General features: G+C 45.9%; 1 protein-coding gene across 19 annotated transcripts in view; it reads right to left on the bottom strand.

The window, feature by feature from the left end:
- LOC133117882 (neurexin-1a-like) overlaps positions 1 to 27,781 on the bottom strand; it is a 366,671-nt gene that overhangs the window by 338,567 nt on the left and 323 nt on the right. For all 19 annotated transcript variants that reach the window (XM_061227383.1, XM_061227369.1, XM_061227382.1 and 16 more), the window contains exon 2: positions 24,358 to 25,782. In XM_061227383.1, the coding sequence (XP_061083367.1) occupies positions 24,358 to 25,069 (712 nt within the window). In that variant the 5' untranslated portion in view covers positions 25,070 to 25,782. The remainder of the gene's footprint in view (positions 1 to 24,357; positions 25,783 to 27,781) is intronic.

The raw sequence follows: 27,781 nt of genomic DNA on the forward strand, positions 1-27,781 counted from the left end.
GGACATAAGACAGTGAGGATGCGATACAGCATGCACAAAGATGAGTGAAATGATGTAACACAAACCTTCATAAAGAAAGAACAAAATATTGGTCAGTCAACAGTTGGCACCATTTTATTTTGACAGACTTTAAACCTATCTTATTTAGTTTTTTGAGTCAAAGCTTTTTTGTATGTTTTTGACAGTATTTGCATTGTACTACTATTAAATATAGGCGTCCATGTGTAAATACCATAGGAAATCCACAAAAATGTATTGAAATCACTTGCTATATACATATGACTAAATATATTATCAATCACTGCAGCAGTATGGCAATACATTTCCTGAATACAAAATTACAGAAGTAATTATCCCTGTAAAAGATCAGTCTTTGTATATATATGTATATCATATAACGTGTTAGAGAATAGATTGGTAGTAATTATTTTATGTGGCTACATTAAAGTAGGTTTTTATCTATTAGCAGAGCACTGAAATGTACCAGATAGATGTTTGAACTCATTCACTGTCAATCAGCCCCGTTCCCCGGCAACCACACAGCTGCTCCAGACCACTTCCAGTCCCGCCCACTCTCACCATGATGCACAGGGACCCAAACAGGCCTACAGGTACTGCGTGTATACACCTGTTAGGAATACAGGGCTCCTACCTCTGGGGGTCTGATTCTGGCCCAGCTCAGGTGGTGTATTGACCAACGACTTACCAGTACTGTCAGCGTGACCTCCAGTTCAGACACCATGCACCATGACCAACGTGTGATGGCAACATTTTGTGAACAAAATACAATGTAGGAAGAAATGATACTTAATCTGTGTGTCAGAAAATGGAAATTTGTGTTGTTGATGTTGTTGGGGGAAGGGGAGGAGTGTGGTTTGTGTTTGTGTGTGTGTGTGTGTGTGTGTGTGTGTGCACTTGCGCACACGTATATGTATATGTGTGTGCATGTGTGTGTGTGCGTGCGCGTGTGTATGTGCGTGCGCGTGCATCCATGCATGCATCTGTGTTTGTGTGTGTCCTTTCACATATTGCAGTACGCGTCTCCACACTGTAGCTCTTCACATGAAAACACAGAGCGAGAGAAATAAGATCACAGACCCAGAGAAGTGGGGCACTTTGTTCACAAAACGATGGCACAGTGATGAAAGCACTCAGTCCTGAAGCAGGCTGGGTAATGCCAGGAGTATTGAGCTGTCAGTGGTGATGAGGAAGTTACAACAGGAGGAAAGCACAACACCGCTTCCTCCTTTCAGGTCAGCACTAAGATGGCAGGCTTGGCCTTCAGAGTATCACAAGGAAGCCTCTACATTATATATTCTCCAGAGTACTTTATAACTCTCATTATATAACTTTATCAATGACTATTTAAAAAAAAAAAAAAAAACTGGAAATAGTCATATCTCTCAGAAATGTGATTAAATATGTGTTATTACTGTACAGTGTGTGTTAATTATCCATGTGAGCCAGATTGCTATAAATTAAAGAAGTGTGAATAATAAAAAAATAAAAAAAGCTAATGCAATTTTCATGAAGCAAAATTAAAATGCAATTTGTAATGGGGATATAGCAAATCATCACGGTACATCCTTTCCCTGAAACACACAACAATCACAACATCTTCCTTTCAAGGCTCAGCCGATTGAATTTTCCTTTTTATTTCTCTCATTCTTATCATTTTCACACATCTCTCTTGGCAATTCAAGTAGCCGTGACCAGCTAAGGCGGCTTACGCTGTTCAGAAAATGTCTCCAGAAAACATAAACCACAAGAAAGCTACCCCACGGGCAAAATCTCGCCAGGAACTCTCAGGGATCCCTTGACTACTGAGGATGATACAAGCCGTCGACAACAGTGGGCCTCCAACCCTGGTCCTGGAGAGCTACAGGGTCTGCTGGTTTGCGTTTTCACCTTAATATCAGCACCCTGTTGAGACCCAGGTAACCAGTTGAGGTGAGTTAACTGTGCAATCATCTGCTCTACTTGATAAATTAGTGCAGAGTAACAAACGAAAACCAGCAGGCCCAGTAGCTCTCCAGGACCAGGGTTTGAGACTATCGTGTGGGTAAACTGGGCCATCGAGAAAGTGACCATCGACATGCACGTACTATGGAAAAGAGTCGCCAGGCTGACATGGGAAACTAAACTTCACTTAACCACATGTGTGGTGAGACACACAAAACAGCCAACTGCCATCTAACACCACCAAGGAGTTTATACTGTTTCAGGTTATAGTACAATCTTGTATGGGGATAAACAAGTTGGTTCGGATGGCTGAGTTCCCCATTCCTCGGTCAAAGAAGAGTGGTCAGGAGGACCAGGCATAGATATTGGCACATTTCTTTCTGTCCGCTACATCAATAAGCCAGCTGAGGGGCACTGAGCTGAAACAAGAAAAGGCTGAGAAACAAAATGGCTTCTCCGCTACAATGAGTACATGTACAATACCCATGGATCCACCTCAACATTTACCTGCAGGATCGCTACAAAGCCGTCCAACCCAGTCAGAATAGTGCACGCGCATACAGAGAGACTCCATCCAGGCATGAAGAACGCCAGGAAGTACCTTTCTAACATACAGCCGTTCTCATATAGGAAAAAAAAAAAAAGACACGATAAAAGGATTAGGCTAATGAAAGGGACACAGGTATAATGTCACAGTTATAATGTCGTGTCAGGAAGATGGGAATGTCACAGTGCCAAGCAGACGTGGTGCTGAACACACACTGGGTGCGTGCTGCACAGTGCTGGCCGATATATTGAACACACCCCGGCTGCTCAGTGCTATGTTACAGAGGTCCACCGGCCACAAACAGGATAATCAATTTTAATCTGCAGTCCATTATAAGATGCTGGCTCAGAGGTATTTACTGCAGGGAGACTCTACCTCCGCAATAAAAGTTCCTTTGGGAGAATTCTTTTATTTTTTAACAATTAAAAATATACACAAACACACACACACATGCTGGCAGGCACTCACACACATGCCCACACACACTGAGCTTGGATCTCTAGATATTACACTGGAAAAACAAAAAAATAAGTCAATCTTAACAAGTATATTACTCTTATTAAAATCTTATTTCGATAACTTTTTTTGCCAATGAGGTGAGACGATTTGACTTGTCAAGCAAAAACTTAAAACAAGCTAATGTTTTCTACCTGAGAGAAGAAAATAGGATTTATTTTTATTTTTTTACAAAGTATCTGCTATGTCCCCAGTACTCTCCCTGCTGCCCCTAGTAGCATGAGTCTGGTGTGCTGTGTGGTTTTTAATTTTGATTGCAGGATTGGTGGAACCTGTGGGGAACCCAATATGAAGACCTCTGAGGGAGGAACTCGGGAGAACAGCCACCATCAGGGTTCCACACTGCCCGCATCGCAGGTTTTGGTCTTTGGTCTCGCGTTACGACCGGCCAGGAAGACTAAAACACTCCATGACATTTCTGCAGTGCAGTGCTGAATGTGCACTCTCTCGCACAGCCAGAGAAGCCGGCGTCCCGAGCGAGATTTCTCCCTGACAGACTGCAGACTGACTGCCCGACTGTGGCAGAGAAGGAAGGCCGATTATCGCACAAGTGACAGCCCGTATTGAGGAGATGTCCAGACCAGCACCGCAGTGCACTGTGCCTTTCAGACAGAGCTACAAAGGGACACACCAGCCCTTTTCTCTCTCTCTCTCTCTCTCTCTCTCCCCCCCTCTCCCTCTCCCTCCCCTCTCCCTCTCCCTCTCCCTCTCCCTCCCCTCTCCCTCCCCCTCCCCTCTCCCTCTCCCTCTCCCTCTCCCTCCCCCTCCCCTCTCCCTCTCCCTCTCCCTCTCCTCTCCCTCTCCCTCTCCCTCTCCCTCTCTCTCTCCTGCTCTCTCCCTCCCTCCCTCCCTCCCTCCCTCCCTCTCCCACTCCCTCAGCCCTGTCTGCCTGTATCTGCCTGTATCTGCCTGTGTCAGCCTGTATCTGCCTGTATCTGCCTGTATCTGCCTGTATCTGCCTGTATCTGCCTGTGTCCGCCTGTGTCTGCCTATATCAGCCTGTGTCTGAGGGCAGTGCCTCGACAGCACGTGGGGGGGGTCTCCGTGGGCACGGTGACAGGGGGTGGGGTCAGAGAGGCGTTTGTTTTTTTACACGGCTTGTGTCCCTGTTAGAAAGGGCTCTCGCTGCATCTCCTCCATTAGCTTGGCTCTCCGGTCGGTCGGCCCGAGTTAATGTCAAACGGGCGAAATCTGACCGCGAAGCCTGTCCGCCCGTGGCTGACAGCTGGGCGTCCTCAGCGTGCCAGTGGCTGAGTGCAAAGCTTCATTTCCCTTCACAGGGCCCCGCTCTCACACAGGTACACTGGAGCAGAAATGAGTCGGGAGCACTGCACATCCAATAGGGCATAGTCTTCAATATATAAAAATTCTACTTACAGTCCAGCTTTTGACTTTTGACAGTATGGCGCCTTAAGTGCTTAAGTTCACTTTCTCATCCTGGACTTTTACAAAGTCCATGACTTGGGCTGACTCGAACTTGAATTATATACAGTGCAAAAGTGGTATAAATTCCTTAGGAACCATAACTGCACTCAACCGCTGGTCAACCTCTGCATTTCAGACCGAGAGTTTGGCATGAAATGTGTGCCCCAAAAAGCTTCAAGAAAGAATTTAATTAACAATGGTGAAGGAACCAGAGACAAGCAAAAGGTCTGCTCAAACAAAGATATTTACTGAAACCCATCTCGTTTTCTTGACATAAAGTAGAATCTCATCATGCACTATGACACGTTTCTATTTAAGACTCAAAAATAGTGTGCACTGGGAATACAAAGTGACTACCTAGCGCTTGTCGTTGTGATTCTGTTCTTTCTTTGTGTCTTTGAAAGGAGGAGAGTAATAATCTACAGTGTCATGTGAATGGGATTTAGCCTATATCAAGTTCAGTATTTATTATGTCGTTCTTGACCTGTATGACCGAGCAATATGTCTCAGTATTCCAAATTTGTAAACGTAACTTACTTGATGCGATTTCTCTTTAAGTTGTTTTCCCCGCGGTGTTACAACCGCCCAAATTAAGCATGTCGTGTCTTTATTAGAAATATCAGCGCTCGACGAAGAAAATGCGTTTGGATGCGCTTAATGTCAGAGATGTAGCGATATTACGAATAATGTAGAATGATCCTGGCCTTGTGTGCCTGGAACTTTGTGCAATCGTGTATGTCCCCCACAGATATGACTGTAATGATCGAACGAATACCCAGACCTGCAGAAACTTTAAGTCTGAAAATAGTTCATTCGAAATGATTAACCTTGGAAATGTCGTTAAGTTCAGTTATATTTTACCGTGCCAACGATGGTGTTTCACTTCGGTTTTGTGCACACTTGTTGCGTTAACATCTTTTTACGTTGTCTATCCCCCTTAGAACGCGCCGCGCCCGTCTACCTGTTCTTAAGCAGAGGTGTGCAGGGCTTCGTCAGGTAGTGACCACTTCCGTTTTGGATACGTCAGAAATGATGGTGGCAATTTAATTTAATTTATTAACGGAAAGAAATCCAAGATATGTATAATTATATACATACAGTGTAGTTACATCCCGTTACAGAATACAATAGTGTTTGTGTTAGTTAGTTGGTGTTGCGGAGGATTATAATGCTAAGTGCTAGAATAATGAATTCATAAATTTAATTCAAATAAGTTTTTTTTCCAATTAGTTTCTTGCATTTCTTGCTGTGATTTAGCAAATATGGCTAACATTACTGTCACCATTAATGTTTATTAAGCTGTAGCCAGTAAGCTGTAGAATCACAATGTATGGTAAATATTGATTTGTGTAGCAGTCCTATTTAAATTGGGAATGGTTACAATTTTAAAAGAAACAAAATCTGAACACAACTGTTTAACGTTACACATAATAAATTAACACAACAGAGCACATGTCTAATCAAGATATTCCAAAATAAAATGTTTGGTTCACTAACCAAAGGGCATGCACTCTACAAGAAACTACGAACAAAATACGATATTAAGCAGCCGCTGTAATTGTGAATGCACAGTACTTGGAGCAGCTGTAGTCAAGTATCTCACACTCAGTGAGTATCTTGCCAATTTCATAAATAGTCGCTATTTCCTTATTCACCGAAGCGTGACCGATAATTTCCATAATTAATATGATGTGCAGCCAAATGCACTGTCATGAGTCTAAACCACCTCTTCAGTTCACCCAAGAACTTGCACACCCCTGAAATGAGTGGGAGCCGTATTTCCCACAGCTGGATCATTTCAATTATTAATCACCTCGACAGCAATTTTATCACATCACTTACAATCACAATCACCAGTGCGCTTTATGGCGGCCATTTTACACAGTACTTTTTTCATCTGGAAAACAGATTTCTTTCTTTTTTTTCCCTATCCTTTCTTGCGTGATAATGTCAGACAATATAAACAACTGCACTTCTTATCCTTTTACATAACCTCCCATGACCTGGAAGAAAACTATTTAAGGTGGTTTTGAACTAACAAGTGTGTCAGATGACAAAAAAACATGTTTATCTCATTTATCTTGTTTTTATTTGAATGTCCTTTGTCGTTTAGGTTTCTGCTTAGTAGAATACAAAAGACCAGAGACCCATGTCCCCTATAGGGGACAATTACTGTATCTTAGGAGAACAACTAACACACCCATGGTGAACAATTCATATTTCATGGCCCAGATTCACGCGAGGAGACCTCAGCACTTCCTCGTAAGACGTTTGCAGTTGAAATTGTACTTCCCTCTAGGGTTCTTTCAGCGAACTTATCCCTGGTTATGGGTAGGCACTTTGTTGTACGTCGCTCTGGATAAGAGCGTCTGCCAAATGCCAACAATGTAATGTAATGTTTATCAGACGTGAAAGAGATCAACGCCGTTTCATCTGATCTTTAAACACACACATTTGGTAGGGGAGCCTCCTCCGTGCGGTTATCCCCGCTTGCAGTTAACATGACTGTCACTAACCGCAGGCCAGCTGAAGCCCATTGAGCGTACACCGTGACGGGTCTGCCCCTCCTCTCCGGCGCGGTGCGAGGGGCATTACTATCATTTGCGAAGCGTTTTTGCCCCACGCTCTGACGTGACGCGGTGTAATTGTGTGTGTAAGGCCGCCCAGCCACTGCAATTAACGAATCGATCGCCTCGCGTCTCCAAGCAGCGCTTCCCGAGATCAACTTTATTTTTCCTCCTCCGTCTGAAGTGCAGGAGGAAGTTCGGAAGGTTTTTGCTGGCTTAATACAAAAGAAAAACTGAGTCAGCGCAGGCAGCTTTCAACAGCCCAGCACAAAACAAGTAAAGCAGTTCCTTTCTTCGATTCCGAGTCACAAGCACTAGGCCCTGCTGTCAGTATAGGTATCCGATGGCATAAAACGCACCCCAGAAATCGAGTAGCAAAAAATGTCAAAACACTGCATTAAAAACTCCTGATGTGACAGAAAGGCCCAGCTGCACCGATTCTCCACCTCCCCAAGGTTCTTAGGTGGTCACATGATATCGCTACCCGCGTCTTCCATTGGCTCCCCGTCACCGGCTGCATTCGATTCGCCTCTCTAGTGCTGACCTACAGGGCCCAGGACCAATCAGCTCCCTCCTACACCCAGCCCATGGCCCTACACTCCGTCTGGTCCCCACTCCATCCACGGTCCACCGGGCACTGGTCTCCACACAGCCCCGTCTCTGGGTGTGCGTGTGGACAGACCTCACATCACAGGAGGTGAGACAACATTCGTTTAAGATTGCATTTATAACGGTCTTCCTTTAAAAAGAAATAGAAGGAAGAGGGGGAAAAGGAGGGAAAGATGAAAGAGGTAAAAAAAATCCATATAAAAGTATACCTGAAAGAAGAAGTCCCCATTAGGTGGTGTAAAAAAACCAAAAACGTGAATTCTTGTTGAAAGGTGCTAACCTCCAAATATATTTGCATCCCATGAAAAAAAAGGCTTTATAAAATAAACTAAAATGCAAAGACTACATGAAAATGAGTCATACTTTGCTCTGGAAAAGACTGAAACAGTATCCAAATTAAACACGGGAGTAGGCCATGGCACTATTTATAAAGAATGTGGGTACGTCAGCGGCATTTGATATTGCAACAATTGATATAAATAACATCACGCAGTGTGCATAATGCCAGCGACTGCTTTGAGAAGTTGAGAAGCATGACCGTGACCACGATCGCCGAATTGAAACACGTATGGCTGCAAAAGGAGCAGCTCATTTATTCCAGCCATTATGTCGTTCCGATCGATAGAGATTCTTCACATCACCTTCAAAGGGACACACTTCGCAAGTTTCAGAACTGCCTCCAGTCCGCGTGTTCACATGTCAGAGATTTTGCTGTTTATGCACAAAACATTTACCTGTTCATCCACCACTCTGCAACACTAATAGTTATGTGATGTGCTGATAAAATGACTTGAATTTTGTTGTTGCCGTTCGCTGTTTTTGTTGTTTTCCCACTGCTGTCGGCTCGTGCGATAAACAAGGCTTGGCCAATTACAAAAGGAACCCCTGTTCTCCAGTGCTGTGCGCCGTTACGGATTGACACCCAGAAGAATACGCTGTCACACACGATGCCCTGCGCCCTGAAATGGATTCTGTAATGGAAACGCAGCGCAAAAAAAAAAAGAAAAGAAAAGCAAGACGGATGAAAGAACGGGAGATAAATACACGCTGGACCGAGTGGCAAAGGTCAACTCCGCAATACACGGGACGGATCAATTTGTTGTTAAATTACAATTTAGGCCAAATCGAGAGTAATGAGCGGGAGAGCCCGGTCTATCTTTCAGAGGGGCAATCTGGCGCTAATGCGAGGGAGAGCGGAGGGACTAGCAGCGCCTCCGTCTCCTTCATTATCCCCCAAAAAGGGCGAATATCGGGAGGAGAGTGGGGCTAAGTGACAGGCCGGCGTAAGGAAAGTGGATAGTGCAGAGGTCTGCGTCTGCTTTCCCCTCCCCTCTGCCAGGGCTGTGAGACACCGCTGGTCACTAGGCCTGCCCCGCCCGGCTCTCTCAGACTGGGTTTAAATCCGCGAGCTGACTGATGCAGTCTGGTTTCCCCTCCCCTCTGCCAGGGCTAGGAGACACCGCTCTACACTAGTCCTGCCCCCCGTGCTCTCTCAGACTGGGTTTGAATCCACGAGCTGACTGATGCAGTCAGTCTCTGCTGTAGTCCCGCTATGTTAGCTTCCCGTCGGACACTACTGCTGTGATCGCTGTGTAACGCCCCTGCTGACATTGTGGCTATGTTGTGCAATCGATGCTTTTATCAAAGCTGGGATGAACATTTATTTTTGCAGTGACGGTTTCTAGCATTTTCATTACTGCAAGACGTGGGTGAGGGTATCACTGGAAGGTGGTTCAGCAGCTGAAGATAATGTTGTTTGTGATTTTTGACCTCTGTGGATTGCTCCCTTTCTTCTACAGAGCTGAGCTGATACACAGCTGCCCCTGTATCACCCTGTGTGTGTACACGTGTGTGTGTGTGCACGGTATGTTGAGAATGGGCTTTTTTCACTCTGTGATGTTGGGCTGGATTAGGAATAGGCCTTATGTTCTCTTGGAAATATACACATAGTTGCGTAGGAACACTTCTGCCAGCTGTTAACAATGATTGACAACAATGGCACAGAGCTTCCAATGTTTGTAGTTTACCATTATGCTCAACTAGCAAACTAAAACAGTAATGTTAAACAGAAGGTAAAATGGCAATAAAGCTTGCTAGCTAGCGAGCATGTTCTAATCATTACAGATATGAATTAAAATATAACTTATTCTTCTATTTTACAAACATACTGTACTTTATGCAAAAACATACTGAAACAGTTTCTGTGCTGTTCGCATGTGAAAACCTAACATCACCTTCAGCAGATGGAAAACTGAAATACAGCTGTTTTAATTTGCTAGTTGAGCATAACAGTACACTGCGAAATCTAGAAGCTTTGCTTTGTGGCATGGTTGTCAACTGTTGTTAACAGCTGGTCGAAGTGTTTGCGTGCGTGCGTGCGTGCGTGCGTGCGTGCGTGTGCGTGTGTGTGTGTGTGTGCGTGTGTGTCTGAAAGTGCTGCTGCAACACTGTAGATAATGCAACCGCTATTTACATCAGCCTGCCTGTTTGTCCTGGTTGTGGAATCAGTCCCCGGAATATGTCCGCAGACTTAATCTGAACAAATGAGGACCCGTGTGAGTCTGTCTCTGTGCGTACGTAAGTGCAGAACTGTGTGCGTGTGTCTATGCACGTGGACACTGTACATACGTGTATGTGCGCCCACGTGTCTCACTGCACGCGTGTCCACACTGTAAACGCACGTGTTGCATGTGCGTGTCTCTACGTGGCATTAAGCATCCGTGTCATTTTCGAACACGGCGTAGCCGCTCTGAATATGAATTCTCACGGTGCCTCGTCGTAAGCGATGGGCGGTGTGCAAACACAGCTTCCCCCCCCCCCCCCGTCCCGCACCCCCCCGCTGCCCCCCGTCCCGCGGTCCTGTGAAGACGGGGCTTATCCGCCAGCCAGCAGACAAAGGGGGAATGAGGGAGCAGATGTGCCGAAGCCCTCTCCATTCTTTTACATCTTGCGCCCGCACTGATCCGGGAGGATAATCGCAGAGTAGCTTATAGTTCTAATAACCTTAATCCCTGGATTGACAATATCTGGGATAGTATTACAGATGTGTAGTAAATCTTCTTTTGGCGTGCCCGCGTCTCTGATAAACACGAGGGATGCGCGGTGGAGCACGGCGGGACCTGGGGAGTCCGGGATTATTCAATAATACATATATTCATGTAAATACACATGGATACATATCATATTTATATAGGCCTTTGTTGCACTCACAACTAGAAAATGATTCCGTTTTATCCTTCGTCTCCCTCTTCTTATACTACCTCATTGAAATATACACATACAATTCTTAAATTCTCGCTAGTAAGCATTGTATTTTAGAATAATAAAGAAAAAAAATCTATTCATTAATATATTACTGCAAGTCCAACAAACCGCAATATGAAAAATAGAAACCTACATGTTGAACTGTCTGCTTTCGAATCTTTTCTAAAATTCGATAAAAGGTAGCTGTTCTTTGATACTCATGTGCCTTCACTGTGCCTTTGACTCAAGGTCACCTCCACCAAAAATGTTGTTTCATCTCATTTGAAGCCTCATCTAAAATGGCTTCAAAGTGGGCTCAGTTCAACCGCTTCCTGCTGGACTCAGCAGGCTTAAAACCATCTATCTGCATACCCAGGTTTGCACAAAGCCAGCCAACCTTCAGGACTGTGCTCTGCTAAAAAAAAAAAAAAAAAAAAAAAAACGGTGGTCAGTTAATTCCTCAAACAAATAATGACCGGAAAGTATTTTTAGCCAAAAAGCTACCTGACAAGCCGCAACAGCCGTTTCCGGAAGCTTCTAAGAGAGCACCACTGGGGCCTGTAAACCCACGGCCAGTGGCCTCTCCTTGAAAGCTGGAAAAGTCATCATTAAGGCCCTGCTGGATCTCATCTGGAGGTCCCGTAGGTACCAATTACAGTAGGCAGCCAGTCACCCCCATTGTCTATTTAAACATCTGGAAGCACCAGCGATCCTCACTGTGGCATTAAGCAGAGTCTCAGAATTAGAAGTATGTGGCCCACACTGCCAAATTAACCTGTCATTAGGCAGTGGGCCCATCTGACATGAAATACACATATTTTTAAGACACAATTAAAAGGTCTCAGGCCTGGATTTTATCTAAATTTGTTCTTAACTCTTAAAATTGAATTCTCAAGCATTCACATTTTAATTCCCCATGCACAGTTTGCTCAAACCATTTTTGGTTATTGCTAAATGGTTTCCAAACAGTTTTTGAGTTTTTGAGCTGGTAGCCGGTTGACCAGTTCAGACCAGCTCCATACTCAACATGGTTTCACCAGCTCAAGCTAGGCTTTGAAACAGCTGATAGCTGGCATTTCAAGCTGGTCATAGCTGGCATTTCAAGCTGGTCATAGCTGGCATTTCAAGCTGGTCATAGCTGGATTTTACACCCGGGTGAGCTGTACGGAAAAAGGGGCCCAGGAATGTTGTGAAATCACAGCCGCTCGGTTTAGGTCATCTCCCTGAAGCACAGTAAAAACATGCTGATAGCCGGCAGCACTGAGGCGTGGGAAACGTCCCAACCCAAACAGAAGCCCTCTGTGTCCGGGCGGACAGCTGTTTTTTCTGCATGGCTGTGAAATACAGTGCTTTCTCAGGGTTCTCGTCCGTCGGCCGCTGGCTGAACGGGCCGTGAACGGCCAGCTGTCGCCTGACAGGAGTTAACGCCGGACAGCTGTGGGGCTTCATGCAGGCTCTCACCGTTGCCATTGCTTAGATGCGCTTCCCGAAAGGCCTAACCTCATTCTCTGGACAATTGTCAAGCGCAATTTCCCAGAAGAGTAAAGCAATTTCTCATAAACGCCGTACCGCTTGCGCGAAAGGACCTGTGACACTCAAAATGTTTACAACGTGCGTCGAAAACACTCTCTCAACGACACTGTCGCCAAATGTACAGCACCTTTTCGCCGTGGCATAAACCCTGACACTAAAAGGTATTTGCATCGACAGTAAACAGACTGTGTACATAGCATCATTGTCAATACGAAAAGATTGCCCGGATACACAGATATGAAAAGAATATGTATGAAAAACACATTACAGTATTCATCAGTCTCATCGGGCATCCATCTTCATCATACCTGATGTCTTGCCTTTCAAAGCACAAAGGTAAAATACATCATGCACCTGTGATGTCCTCACAACCAGCTGGGGCAGTGGAACAGTTGTGCAGTCGATGTGGAAAGCGTGTGAAGTGATGGGACAGCCCGTGGATTCTACAGTACAGTCTGAGATGTAACAGCCCGCTATGGCCATGTTTACAGGCATACGGGACTGTATGGTGTATGTGACCTGCTGTGTACCATGCCATGCCATCGCACACTCACACACCTCTAGCCTCTCCCCCTCCATGCCATACCACATACCATCACACACTCACACACCTCCCCCTCTCCCCCCTGCCATACCACATACCATCACACACTCACACACCTCCAGCCTCTCCCCCTCCATGCCATACCACATACCATCACACACTCACACACCTCCAGCCTCTCCCCCTCCATGCCATACCACATACCATCACACACTCACACACCTCCCCCTCTCCCCCCTGCCATACCACATACCATCACACACTCACACACCTCCAGCCTCTCCCCCTCCATGCCATACCACATACCATCACACACTCACACACCTCCCCCTCCATGCCATACCACATACCATCACACACTCACACACCTCCAGCCTCTCCCCCTCCATGCCATACCACATACCATCACACACTCACACACCTCTCCCTCTCCCCCCTGCCATACCACATACCATCACACACTCACACACCTCCAGCCTCTCCCCCTCCATGCCATACCACATACCATCACACACTCACACACCTCCCCCCCATGCCATACCACATACCATCACACACTCACACACCTCCAGCCTCTCCCCCTCCATGCCATACCACATACCATCACACACTCACACACCTCCCCCTCCATGCCATACCACATACCATCACACACTCACACACCTCCCCCCCAAGCCATACCACATACCATCACACACTCACACACCTCCCCCCCATGCCAAACGAAGAGACAGCTCTCCCTGCTGTTGTCTCTGCATCTCATTCCGTTCTCAGGATCTCTGTGCACTGGAAGCGTGAGCACTATATGTGCTAGTGAGTACGTAGCGTCCACAATCTGCAGCTGTGGGATGGGATTGACTGCATGTATATCTATTATTTATGTGTTCTCCTTTACTCTTCTATTGTGGGAAAGAAATGACCCACTCCAGTCGCACACCATGCCGCCTGTCTCTTTTGTACAAACACAAGCCTCATCGTACAAACACAATCCTCATCGTACAAACACAATCCTCATCGTACAAACACAAGCCTCATCGTACAAACACAAGCCTCATCGTACAAACACAATCCTCATCGTACAAACACAAGCCTCATCGTACAAACACAAGCCTCATCGTACAAACACAAACCTCATCGTACAAACACAAACCTCATCGTACAAACACAAGCCTCATCGTACAAACACAAGCCTCATCGTACAAACACAAGCCTCATCGTACAAACACAAGCCTCATCGTACAAACACAAACCTCATCGTACAAACACAAACCTCATTGTACAAACACAAGCCTCATCGTACAAACACAAGCCTCATCGTACAAACACAAACCTCATCGTACAAACACAAACCTCATCGTACAAACACAAGCCTCATCGTACAAACACAAGCCTCATCGTACAAACACAAACCTCATCGTACAAACACAAGCCTCATCGTACAAACACAAGCCTCATCGTACAAACACAAGCCTCATCGTACAAACACAAACCTCATCGTACAAACACAAGCCTCATCGTACAAACACAAACCTCATCGTACAAACACAAGCCTCATCGTACAAACACAAGCCTCATCGTACAAACACAATGCTCATCGTACAAACACAAACCTCATCGTACAAACACAAACCTCATCGTACAAACACAAACCTCATCGTACAAACACAAGCCTCATCGTACAAACACAATGCTCATCGTTCATAGTATTTTACACGCAATGATTTGCCCATTGAACAACCTTGGCATTGCGAGCGGGAAAATGTACATAGCCGATTGAGAAAAGTACATTACATCTGTTTTGACTGGCATGTCGTAGTTGAATAAGAATTGCGTCTACAGAATGACAATTGCGTCCAATGTTTTGCAAAATGTGGTTTGGCGATTGTGTCTAAACGATTGAGAATAACTGCAAGACACTCACTGTCGTAAAACGCAGTAACAATGACCATCTATGCAAAATATTGTGCTTAAAGACAAACATCCCAATGTTGGGGAAATTCTTAAAACCCACTCAAAATGTCTGGAGCGACAGAAAAAACGAAGTCTGCCGAGCTAAACCACGGAACGGAGAACGAGAGAATCATCAGACTGCGAGAGAAGCCAAAAATACCCACACGTCATTCATAAATATGTAACCAACGCGCTGATCCATCTGCCCTTGGATACTGACATGCCTGCACAGTTGCTGCCTCGTTCTGTGTGTGAGGGGAGAGGCTCTGCGTGTGTGTGCGTGGACTGTGCGTTTTGTCTCAGGCACCCACGCGTGCAGGGCAGCTGTGTTTAAAAAGAGGATGACATCACGTAGGACGTGTCCGAGGGACCGTAGAGGGGGCAGAAACGCTGTAGTCTGCGTCATCGAGCGCTGGGACAAACAGAAACTTTCTCCCGTCCAGAGATCTGCAGTGGGACTGTTCCTAGCCCTGCGGCAGACAGACACGCCTCAGAAGAGTGTCCTACATAGTCTCACTCGCCTGTACCGAAAGGTGTGCTCTTATTTTCTCCCTCGCGCACCCCGTTTCTGTGATTTTAGCTTTCAACGGCACACATAAACACCTCCCACTGTTTGACTCTGCTACGTGCTTCAGGCTCTTGCGCGGAATGACAGCCTCACTCCTGAAGAATACTACTGGATCTCTCTCTCTCTCTCTCTCTCTCTCACTCCCTCCATCCCTCCCTCCCTCCATCCGTGTCAAACTAAAAATAGGAAAAGGGGTGGGGGGGTGGGGGGGGGATTTTCAGCCGGGGGAAATGAGCACAACGTCCCCCCCAGCTTGAGGTACCACCGTGACGGCAGCCCGGCGATTTTACAATTACTCTGCCAGCCAATCACAAACCATTTGTCTATTGTGGTCCCACAGTAATAGGACGTCTGCTGAGAGCTGGCGACACGTGAATTTCACGCCTGTTTCCGTCCCGACCGCGGGGACCCGGAGCCCCGAGGAGAGGAGCGCTCTGCGTGTCCCTTCCTGACGGCGGGATGACGTGACACTCTCGGGGAGGAAGAGCGGACACGTGCGCAAATGGCCCCGTTAAATCAGAACCCGTCCCAGGTACGGGGTACCGACGTAACGTGGCTGCTGCCCTACTTCCCCCGCGCGGCGCGTAATCGTATGGAAAGGTAAACTGATTTCAGCGCGGGGCTCTGCGCTGTTCCCAGCGAGACTGTCAGGCCGGGAGTGTGACAGAGACGGGCTCTGCATTTAAATAATTGTTGCAGTCAAACAAAGGGATTTGTGCGCGGAGGGAAGAAACCAAATCCTCTAATCCTTCAATCTGATCAAAGTAATGGAAAAGGCTTTTAAATTATTTAATGGAAAAGTATAAATGCATGTACATTCGGTACTTGCAAAAATGATATACCGTACGTCTGTAAAATAAATGCATTTATTAATTTAAATGATTGGCTCATTTGGATTTGATACAGCACTCCATATCGCTGATGGCCAAAAAAGACCCGTTCTCTCTATTTTTCTCTCTCTCTCTCTCACACACGGTCTTAAAATTACCCACCCTCTCTCTCATTACCTCTCTCCCCCTCCATTTCCTTCTCTCTACCTCTCATTTCCTCTCTCTCTCCCATTACCGCTCTTTTTCTCTTTCTCTCATTACCTCTCCCTCTCTCTCTCTCCACCATTACCTCTCTCCCTTTCTCTCCCTCTCTCTCATTACCTCTCATTACCTCTCTCTCTCTCTTTCACTCTCTCTCATTACCTCTCTCCCTCTCTCTCATCCTCTCTCATTACCTCTCTCTCTTTCTCTATCTCCCTCTCTCTCACCCTCTCTCTCCCTCTCTATCTCTCTCTCTCCTCTCTCTCTGTGTCTCTCCCTCTCTCTGCCTCTCCTTCTCTCCCTCTCCCTCTCTCTCCCTCTCTATCTCTCTCTGTCTCTCCTTCTCTCTCTCTGTCTCTCCCTCTCTCTCTACCTCCCCTTCTCTCCCTCTCCCTCTCTCTCTCTCTCTCTCTCTCTCTCCCCCTCTCTCTCTCCCTCTATCTCGCTCTGTCTCTCCTTCTCTCTCTTTGTCTCTCTCCCTCTCTCTCTCTCTCTCTCTCTCCCTCCCTCTCTCTCTCTCCCTCTCCCTCTCTCTCTCTCTCTCTCTCCCTATCTCTCCCTCTCTCTCTCTCTCTCTCTCTCTCTGTCTCTCTCTCTCGCTCTCTCTCTCTGAGGCTGTGTATATGTGTGCGGGGCTCCCTCAGGTCCTCCGTGGTTCACACAGAAAGGGCACGTGGAGCTCTGTTATTTGTGCAGAGCTCCAGGAGGGTGGCTCCGCAGGGCAGAGGCACAGGGGGCTTCAGTCACTGGAAGGCAGGAAGCCAGCCAGGCAGGACAGCTGAATGTCAATTCCTCCGCAGAGCAAACAGAGCAACACTTCAGCCTGACACGACAAACACCGGCCCTGACCCCCCCCCTGACACATCCAGTAAATTACACAACCCTGCCATGATCTATGAGTCACAGTTTAAACCATAATCCAGGTTTCCATATGCGGAGCTTTTCTGCTCCTATTGCGTAACGGTGGAGGGCGATGGCTTTAATTAAGCGGGGGAAACCAGTGTAGGGGAAAACTCACACTAATGAATGTGGTAAGCAGCCATGACAATAAATCAGGTGTACGTGCTGAGCCAACATTGACATCATTAGCCGTCATTGTTTGGAGAAAACACAATCACATTAAGATGATCTGACTGCCTGTAGGTGCACGCAAACACGTTCGCTACTGTCCGGAGAGAATATACCCAATCCTGCATTAATAACAATATCACAACTACTGTACATATCCTCAAAGAGCTAGCAGCATTTTAATACAGCACGTGAGTGAGAGAGTGAGTGAATGTATGAGTGTGAGTGAGTGAGTGTGAGTGTGAGTGAGTGAGTGAGTGTGTGTGTGTGAGTGAGTGAATGAGTGAGTGTGTGAGTGAGTGAGTGTGTGAGTGAGTGAGTGAGTGAGTGAGTGTGTGAGTGCGTGAGTGAGTGATTGAGTGAGTGTGTGTGAGAGTGTGTGAGTGAGTGAGTGTGTGAGTGAGTGAGTGAGAGTGTGTGAGTGAGTGAGTGTGTGTGAGAGTGTGTGAGTGAGTGAGTGAGTGAGTGAGTGAGTGAGTGTGTGAGTGAGTGAGTGACTGAGTGAGTGTGTGTGAGTGACTGAGTGAGTGAGTGAGTGAGTGTGTGAGTGAGTGAGTGAGTGAGTGTGTGTGAGTGACTGAGTGAGTGAGTGAGTGTGTGAATGAATGTGTGTGAGTATGATTTATCCCACATAAACACCAGCACTTGAACACTGCATGAGTCCACACAGTGTGTGGTGAGTGTTGTAGTGCCACACACTATCCACAGTCAGATCAGAACAGTGCCACACACTATCCACAGTCAGATCAGAACAGTGCCACACTCTCCACAGTCAGATCAGAACAGTGCCACACTCTCCACAGTCAGATCAGAACAGTGCCACACACTATCCACAGTCAGATCAGAACAGTGCCACACTCTCCACAGTCAGATCAGAACAGTGCCACACTCTCCACAGTCAGATCAGAACAGAGCCACACTCTCCACAGTCAGATCAGAACAGTGCCATGGCCGTAAGCTACTCTTCTGAGATTCTCTGGAATGCTGTTTGAAAGGCAGCGCAAAGATAGTTCAAAACGGTGCAGAATTCACCTCTAATACTGTATGCCTCAGTGGGATTCACGGATGCCGGATCTGGAGGATCCCTGAGCATGCCAACAGCGCCTGGCATTGGGCCGACCCCAGCATCTCTCAGACCGTGACGGTAACCTGAGATCAGCGGCACGGTCAGAGCTCAAATCAGGAGGGAAGTGCTTTCCTGTTCTGCTGTCTGGGTGAGAAAACGCCGGTGGTGACGTAAGTGCCAACGGGCAGATTCCTGGCTGACGTGTCAGACTCCCATGGACCGGGGAGAGTCCAGCATCTCACTGGGAGTAATGAGAGAAATTAAGACGTGTCTGCTGCCCCTAAATGTCGGCATAACGTTCATAAGAGGAAACTGTCTCTTTATTTCAGTGGCGTTGGGTTTGCCGAACAACCTAGGGAAATGCGGGGGACATGCAGTTTTCATGTAGCCAATTCACTCATCTATAAATACTGTATGCGAAATTCAGTACACTAAAACAGCAACTTACATGTTCAATAAAATATACTGATACCATCCATACATATTTAATGAATGTTTTTTTCATTTTTACCGGATTTCTTGAATTGGTGTTTGCATTAGTAGGCCGTATCGTTTTGCCCTGAATTAACTATAACATTATAGAATTGCATTAGCTATGTTTCACAAACACGCATATTGCTCCTGCTCTTGCTTCCACGCGTTTTAGGTCAGGCTTTCTGTACTCTAATCCCAGTGGGACACAGGCTCTGTGGTGTTTTGTTTTCACATTGAAATCAATAACCAATTCAGACCCCTAAGAAGGCAGGTGCGCTGAGTTTAAGTGTGTAATGAGACGCTTTAATCAATGACTTAAGTGCTGAGTAACAACACGGACCAGCGGTCTCTACTGACTTCCAGGACCACCCTGCTGTAAAATCCAGCTTGAAAATCGAGCTGGTCATAAGGTGGTCTAGCTGGGTATGAGCTGGTCAACCAGCTTGTGCTGGTAGCTTCTCTGAGCTGGTATCTGGTCAACCAGCTACCGGCTGTTTCAAAACTTAGCTTGAGCTGTTTTTTTTCAGCGGGGCAGAGTGTGCACACTGAGGAGAGCTGCGTGGCTGACCACCACTAATGTGTAATGCATCTACTGGGAGAAATTCTGAGAATTTCACCTGGACAAGAACCAATACTCTGTATGCTACCACATAACAGGTCTGTTTATAGCCTTACTGGGCTGGATAAGGTCTCATTCTACTGACATTGTCATTGTCAAAACTGCAAAGCCTTTATATCGGCCAAAGTTCTGGACAGCCATAGATGCTCCATACAATTATCGCACCCGGTCTAAAGTATCTTTCTGAGTTTGAAGTGTCTTTTTAGAAGATGACCTGAACGAGGCAGGCTCTAACACGCAGCATCTGAAACGAGATTACATCACAAGATGTGGTGGGTTTTTTCGACGGAACGGAGCCTACGTGTGAATATGCGCGCGGCTCGGTGTCCTATTTTCCCAGCCAAAAGCGGCGCTTATGCTCTGAAGATGGGCTCAGACGCTCAGCTCGAGATGTGAGCGTGCCTCCGCCTCCTCCTCCTCCTCTCCTCCTCTTCTCCTCCTCCCTCTCCGCCTCTTTCTCCAGGCTTCTGCTTCCAAAGCGCGTCTCGCTAAGTCGGACAGAACTGGGTTATGCAGTTTGGAGTCACTTCGGCGAACTCCCACAATGCCACAGCAGGGCAGTAACTACAAGCTGGCGGAGATAAAGTTTTAATTATAGCATCGCTGTCACAAAAGCTCCTAATAATAAAAATGTGTTATTTAGCTGATGCTTTTATCCAAAGCGCATTACAGTTGATTAGACAAAGCAGGGGACAATCCCCCTTGGAGCAATGCAGCGTTAAGGGCCTTGCTCAAGGGCTCAACAGCTGTAGGGATCTTATCTCTACACTGGGGCTTGAACCACTGACCTTCCGGGTCCCAATCATGCCTCCTAGCCACTAGGTTACAGGCTGACCCTGGAATAAATTATTTTAATCAAAGACTATTACAACAGACCTAGAGGTGGGCAAATGTGGTAAGCTACCTTTTTTACTGATTTAGTTCTTTTGGGCAGGTTTGTAAAGGACTTTGGCTCATCGGCCCAGACTTGTCAGTACTGCAGATTTGAATAAAGAACTGAAGGATGCGAATGTTGATGTGTGATTGAGTGTGTCTCTGGCTGATAAAAAGAAAAAGCCAAATGCTTGTGTTCAGCCAAAGACACTGTCTATGCAGAGATGCTGGAGTCGATTCAACAACAAAATGAATGTGAAGTAATGGGAGTGAAAGACTTCATCCTTCTGCACTTAAGGAACGGGGATGAAAACTGGGAATGAGGCTACGTGAGGAGGGACAGCCTACTGTAGCCCCTCATCGAACGGGGTAAGTCAGGCTTTCGCAGTGAATATGAAGATGGCCTTTCATGAGATTCCCATATCCGACCAACCATACACAGCAGGCCGCGTGACAACACGAGTCCATCAGTAACGTCTATAAGGTCTATTCCCAATCTCTTCCGAACGTGATATGAAAATCCAATTAGCCGCGCCGGGCGGGCGGCGGGACGTTGCCGGGCGACGGCGATAAGGTCACCTTTTGGTGTGTGATTAAGCGGCGGTTTGGGGAAAAGGGTAACGAGGAGGTCTCCGCCGCGCGCCGCCCGGCGCGGCCCCCGCAGGACCCCGGCTTTGAAGAGTCGCAGGGTTCAAAGCCGGGCGCGGGCACACCGCGGTCGCCGCCAGACGACCGCTCCTCCCACCGCAACCGCACCGCTCCCGTGCACACACACACGGTCGCCTGGCGGTCCTGTGACGATACTTTAACACTGATGTACTGTACACCACTCAGCCAGCCCTTTATTAGCCATTTACAGGACCCGTATCTACACGATTGGATGCTTTGCACTGCTGCCACACAGTTGGCTGATAATCACATGAATAAGTAGGGGTAGTAAAGTAAAAAAATGTTCCTAATAAAGTGCTTGTTAAGTGTATATGCTGATCGACTGTAAATTAATCACATTTAAAGACATAGTCCTCTTCATCTTCTTCCTTCGTATTCTTCATCTTCTTCTTCTTATTATTATTATTATTATTAATAACTTTAAAATATCTTCCTCCAGATTCATTATACAGCCCTCTATCCATAGGTTTGTGGCCATCATTATTGCCCATAAAATGGAAAGTGTTGTACTTGATTTCTACACCTTGGTCATACGTAGCCATGCCAACTCCACGGGCCAGCAGAGCTTCCAGTGAGTTCCTGAGGCCCCACAGGCCAGCAGAGCTTCCAGTGAGTTCCTGAGGCCCCACAGGCCATCAGAGCTTCCAGTGAGTTCCTGAGGCCCCACAGGCCATCAGAGCTTCCAGTGAGTTCCTGAGGCCCCACAGGCCAGCAGTGCTTCCAGTGAGTTCCTGAGGCCCCACAGGCCATCAGAGCTTCCAGTGAGTTCCTGAGGCTCCACAGGCCAGCAGTGCTTCCAGTGAGTTCCTGAGCGAGAATAAAGCCATCGTGTACGGCGTGTCACGTGTCAGGCAGAGACAGGAAGTAACCCCGGATACTCAGCACATTGTGAGTGGATGTGGGCCTCGCCTAATGAAGACAGATCATTCCTATCCTGAGTGCCCCCCGGTCTTAATGCACTTCCCGCCAAGTCTGCCTGCGCACAATAAACTCAACCACACGATCCCGGGGGGCCTCAAAAGTCTACATCGCAGAAAAAGAGAAAGCTTCAAGTTCAAAGGCAATCGCTTCTCCTTTGCTGTTCAGTAGCATTTCCATGTATTAACCACTTTGATGTAGTTAACGGTCAATATATCAAAGGTCTCGCCATTTCGGATTCTGCTAAAGCCCCTCGTGGGAATGTCGGAGAAGGCTTTGCTACAGAACTTCCAAGAAGATTCCCCATTTGGGTCTTATCCCCATTGACTCTATAATCTTGTGGAATTTTCCCCTTTCTCCCAGGCTCTCTGAAGTCCGTCCCTCTCATTCATTTCAGAGAGCACAGAATATAAACACCCTGAATGAAATACGTGCACGACATGCTCTGAAAATCGAACCCAGGCACAGTTAACTAATGTGGCATGAAATGAATGGCTCTTCGCCGAATGAATGAAAATAATAAACGAGGGTGACTGTTAGTATTTCATCCACCTCTGTTCATCAGTGGCAACCAAAAAAAAAAATGACAGAACAAAAGCAATGTACGTCAGGCAAATGCCTTTTCAAATGGGTGATCACAGAGATAACTAAAAATAAAAAAAGGGCAAACTAATTAAACTTTCATCTTCAAACAGTGAATCATCTACAAGGAGATAGGGGGGGAAAAAAACCTGCATTAACATCCAAACAAGATTTCTCACTTTGAAATTGAATAAGAGATGAATTATTGATCTTTCAACATTACAGAATTCCCGGAATCTGATACATTTAAGTGACTGCAGTCGAAGGATCACCTCCTTCCATCCCACAAACAACTGTCTGAAGGAGAAGCCAGTCCCTGATGTTATAAACCACAGCTGAGGGTACACGCATCACTTACACACAAGCCCATCCACTGGGCAAGGTCACTGCCTTTGTATCTGTTTACTGCAAGGCAAGTTCATCACACACACGCATATGTTTGCACTCGCAAGCTTAAATCTGATGTTCTTCCAAAAGAAAAACACAAGAAAGACGTTTCTGCCCTGAAGTATGATGGTCAGAGAAGTAACACACAAACCACACAGATGCATGAACATCATCCAAAGTCCTGTTAACTGCAAACACAACCAGTCTGTCCACACCAGTGTGCACAGACACCAGTGACCATGTCCCAGTAAATTTCTAACAAAAAAAACTGCCTTTTAAGTAGATGAAGTAGATTTGTCTGCCAATTTAAAGCAAAGGCGTAACTTTAATTTGAATATGGGTGGTTTATATGCATAACCCTGAGAACTAGGGGGGTCCAGGGACAGGCAACCCCACCTATCCCATCCCCCACCCAGAATTTTCTTTTTAAGAACAGCCGTGAGATTATCCTTTCTGGTGATTTCTAATGTTAAAACACTACTGGTCAGTATATCCCAATCACAACATGATATTCCCCATCTCTATTACATGACATACATTTTCTCATCATCATGCTCTGTCATTGGGGGGAGGGGTATTTGGCCTGCGTTGTAATATTGAGCGGGTTGTATAAACGATGCCCCAAATTACACACACAGCAAAGAGTTATAGGTATTAGCTAAGGCCATACGGCGGATTCCTCTTGGCTTTGTGACGCCAAGGAAGCCGCCTCCTCAGGCATAGTGTGTGAAAGGCGCATTGGTGGAAATTTTTATAAAGGTGAACCAACGGAAAGATAACTTCATAGGTCAAGAAATCCCACGTGAGACCGGTAGAGGCACCGAGGAGAACGCAGAACACCTGCACGCGCCGCTAATGAGGCCTTGCAGGAGCTAAGCGTCGTGATTAACCTTACAAACAACGATGACGACATATATTTGGTTTGAAAATACTATCATGCATTGTTATTGGCTTGGGTGTCATAGTTCTGCTATGTGGGCTATTTAATTGAGTTCAGTGGGCCTATAGGTCACAGCTGAATGTTTTAACGAGACAGTGTACGGTACTGAGTAAAACAAATACATGCATTTGTGTTGGATTAGATTGGATTTCTTTTGATTATGAATTGTGATTCCTACAGGCAATAATGAGGAATCGTTAAAAAGGAGAAGAAGTGAACAAAATATTGGCTATAGGCTGTACAGCAGACGAATCCATAGATCTTACCTTCACTGCAGTCCTTTCCCTGGTATCCAGTCTGCGAACAGTCGCACGTCGGTTCGTCGTTGATAACGTTGCAGACTCCTCCATTTAAACACATATTGTCTATGCCACAAACATCATTGTTGACTCCTTCGCTGTCAGTAAGCACGGGCTCAGAATTGTTCACTTTTAGGTCAGTTATCCATCCGGTAAAGGGAACTTGGTCCTTCACGGCGGCCGACGTAAGCCTCAACGTGGCTGACAGTAGTTCCGGCGGTACCCCGCCTAAATATAAATGGCTGAACACTGTCATGTCCCGTCGTTTTGACTTCACCTCGACCCGTTTTATCTCTCTGTCCACAATTAATGTGGTGTTTTTGAAGTTCCTCCGTATCGTCACCGCATGCCACTGGCTGTCGTTGACTGCCGTGTCCGACAGCACGGTGGCGGGGTCCGCGCAGAAGATTGAGAACCGGAGGCTAAGTCTGCCGTTGTGTATCAGCAGTTCGAGGAAGTCGCAGAAGCCCTCGTCGTCGAAGTACACAAGGAGTCCGTGGGAGCTCTTCGTTTTCATGTTGAAGCTCATCTCGCTCTCGCAGCACGCATTCCACATGGGAAACCTTGCCCATTGCCCCTCCGCGCCCGTGAACTCCAAACTGGCTCCAAGGTCCAACATGCAGCACACGAACAGGCCTACCCAGATTAAATGGGCACCGTGCCTCACTGCAAGCACCATGTTGTAAAAAAAAAAAAGTAATTGGCTTCTGAGAAAAAAAAAAAATTATGTCCAAGCCTTACAAGCTAATTCAACATATAACTGTATTCCCTGTAGTAGACTGGCTGACGATTAAAAATGATTAATTTGCATTGACGCATTGTAAACCTTCTGAATTAAATCCTTTACTGGCATACCTGCAGACTGCAGTCTACGAGCCGGCCAGACTCCGAGGGCGAAATATATCGCTGCCCGAGATCATCTCACACCCGTTAACTGCCGAACGAAGTCACGCGTCAACCAAATAGGCCTACGTTTTTTTGTTTTTTTTATCGAGTGGTTTCTCTGCCCTTCGTTCGCCCCTTTCTCTCCTTCTTTTTTATAATCCAAGTTTCTTAAAAACAACCTATGTCGACAAAGATATCCATCAGGCCCTCTCCTCTATTCTGGAACATCGTGAAGTTCCCTTTCCGAACCGATTAAAGTGCAAACGCTTGAGACGGGCGACGGATAGCCACAGCCGTTCACCGGATTCACGCTATCGTGCGGAAACAGGCGACAGGAGTCATTGCTTTCGGCTTCTTGCGCTGTCTCCTCCCCAGCGGTGCTGAAAAACACAAAACTGTCAAACGGCTCTGCAGCGATTGGCAAGCGCAGCCCGACGGGCCCTGTGCGTTTCAAGGCCGGCCTCCGATCCCAGCGCCTACCGCCGTTTCAACATAATGACCAGCAATCTGCAAAAAATGGAAAAGAATGGTAATGTTTTCGTCCCTGTTGGAATTATATAAAATGCAACGCACTGCAAATGACGTTGTGGACAATATGCTACAATATTTTCCACATACACATCGAATAGAAGCAGAAAGTCTCGAGCTGAAACATTTTGTAAGACACTGGGCTATATTCACAACACGTGAATATGTAGCCTATCTTTGAAAACGTTTTTCGATTGAAGACAACATATTTTAGAAGGTATAAGTAATATATTTTCTGCGATTAACTCATAGCAGGAAAACGTACAACCTATAGATAATTTACAGAGACATTTTTATTGGATGCTTCTTAGATCTGGTTTTAGAACAGTAATATTGTAATGTCCCTTTTACTTTTGATGATATTGCAGATACAATCTCACACAGTGGCTTGAGTAGTAGGTACTAATAGCCACCTAGAAACACTTGCAAATATTAATATGGATGTTGATGGACAGACACATGCTCACATACTGAGTAAATGCATATTCAAATAAAAATGGAGACACTTTTCCCTGTTAAAATAAATATGTATGTTTTTGTATGACAGTAAATTAATAGGCCTAAGTTCTATAGGCAGATGTGTGAATCGGGTTCCAACCGTGACCGATCTAGCCTGTGATCTCAAACCCATTACCAAATCTATCATTTAGCATTTAAATAACATGCACATGCGTGACGTTCACACACACACACACACACACACACACACACACACACACACACACACACTTCACCACAGGTGTCAGCCACGCCAATCACTCCACTATAATAACCGAAATAGCAGCAAATTGTAATTATTCTGTGCCTGCGAGCGTGCGCGGTTTTTTTTTTTTACACAAAGTGTTCAGTCCTATCTACTATGGGGATGTGCAAACCACGTTATTGGCGCTGGCTGGTTGTTAAAGACGTCTAAAGATGGAATATAGGAAAGCAAATATCTCCCGTGAAGACAACACGCATGGTAGATGGGACCGCTCACTTGTAGTGGTTTTACATTTTTCCCACAGAGAACGGAAACATGCGTACGCCAGAACACATCAGAGTTTAAAACATCCAAAACGTTTTCAAATGGAAAAGGACATTCCTGTTCATAGCGGGCATATGTGTACATTTCCGTGTTTTAGTCTCCTTTTGAGGAGATGGACTCTGTTTTAACAGGATGCGGTCCAGTTGCCGCATCTGATAGCGTTCGAGCGTAGTGCAACATGAGAATATACTAAATAGGCCAATTAAGTTCAATTATATTAGTTACTTCGTTGGTAAACCGTTTCACCGTGAGCTACAGATGCAATCGGTTATAAAAGTAACGCACACAAGTACTGCTTTGATTCGATGTGTTTTTCTTTTTAAATCGACCATAGATTATCGCCCTCTGAGTTAACAATTGGTCATACAAAATAATCCACAATCCACAAGAGAATTTAAATCTACCCGAAAAGCTATTAAATAAAGAAAATGAGAGATAAGAGCGAGAGAGCGATAGAGAGAGAAACACACATACAGAGAAAGAGAGAGAGAGAGAGAGAGAGAGAGAGAGAGAGAGAGAGAGAGAGAGAGAGGAGCCTTCAAGTCATATCAAGGAATGCATGATTTACACATAACTAACTTAGTTTATAACTGTATTAGTTTATAGCTACATATAGCTAGAGAAAAACAAAATAACCGAGCCATGCTGAACAGAAGTAAAGAAGTCGCCCAAACATCGGCACGAAAAAGCATTGACCATACCCCCAAAAATTCAATTCTCAGCAATTATATCCGTAAAGGGAGCGATTTCTAATTTAGCAACTCTGAAACTATACACCGAAACAAGATCTATTTTACCTGCTCTGGAACACGGGTGCAACCCAGACCTCAGTCCAGCCCAAACCCTCCCTTAACAAGCAACACTGGTCTTAATGTTACCGGAATAACGCAACACTCGTATAGTATTGAATTGTTTAAAATAGATAAAAACATCAAGACGAAACTTTTATTA

Source organism: Conger conger, chromosome 18 (genome assembly GCF_963514075.1).
Source record: "Conger conger chromosome 18, fConCon1.1, whole genome shotgun sequence".
NCBI lineage: Eukaryota > Metazoa > Chordata > Actinopteri > Anguilliformes > Congridae > Conger > Conger conger.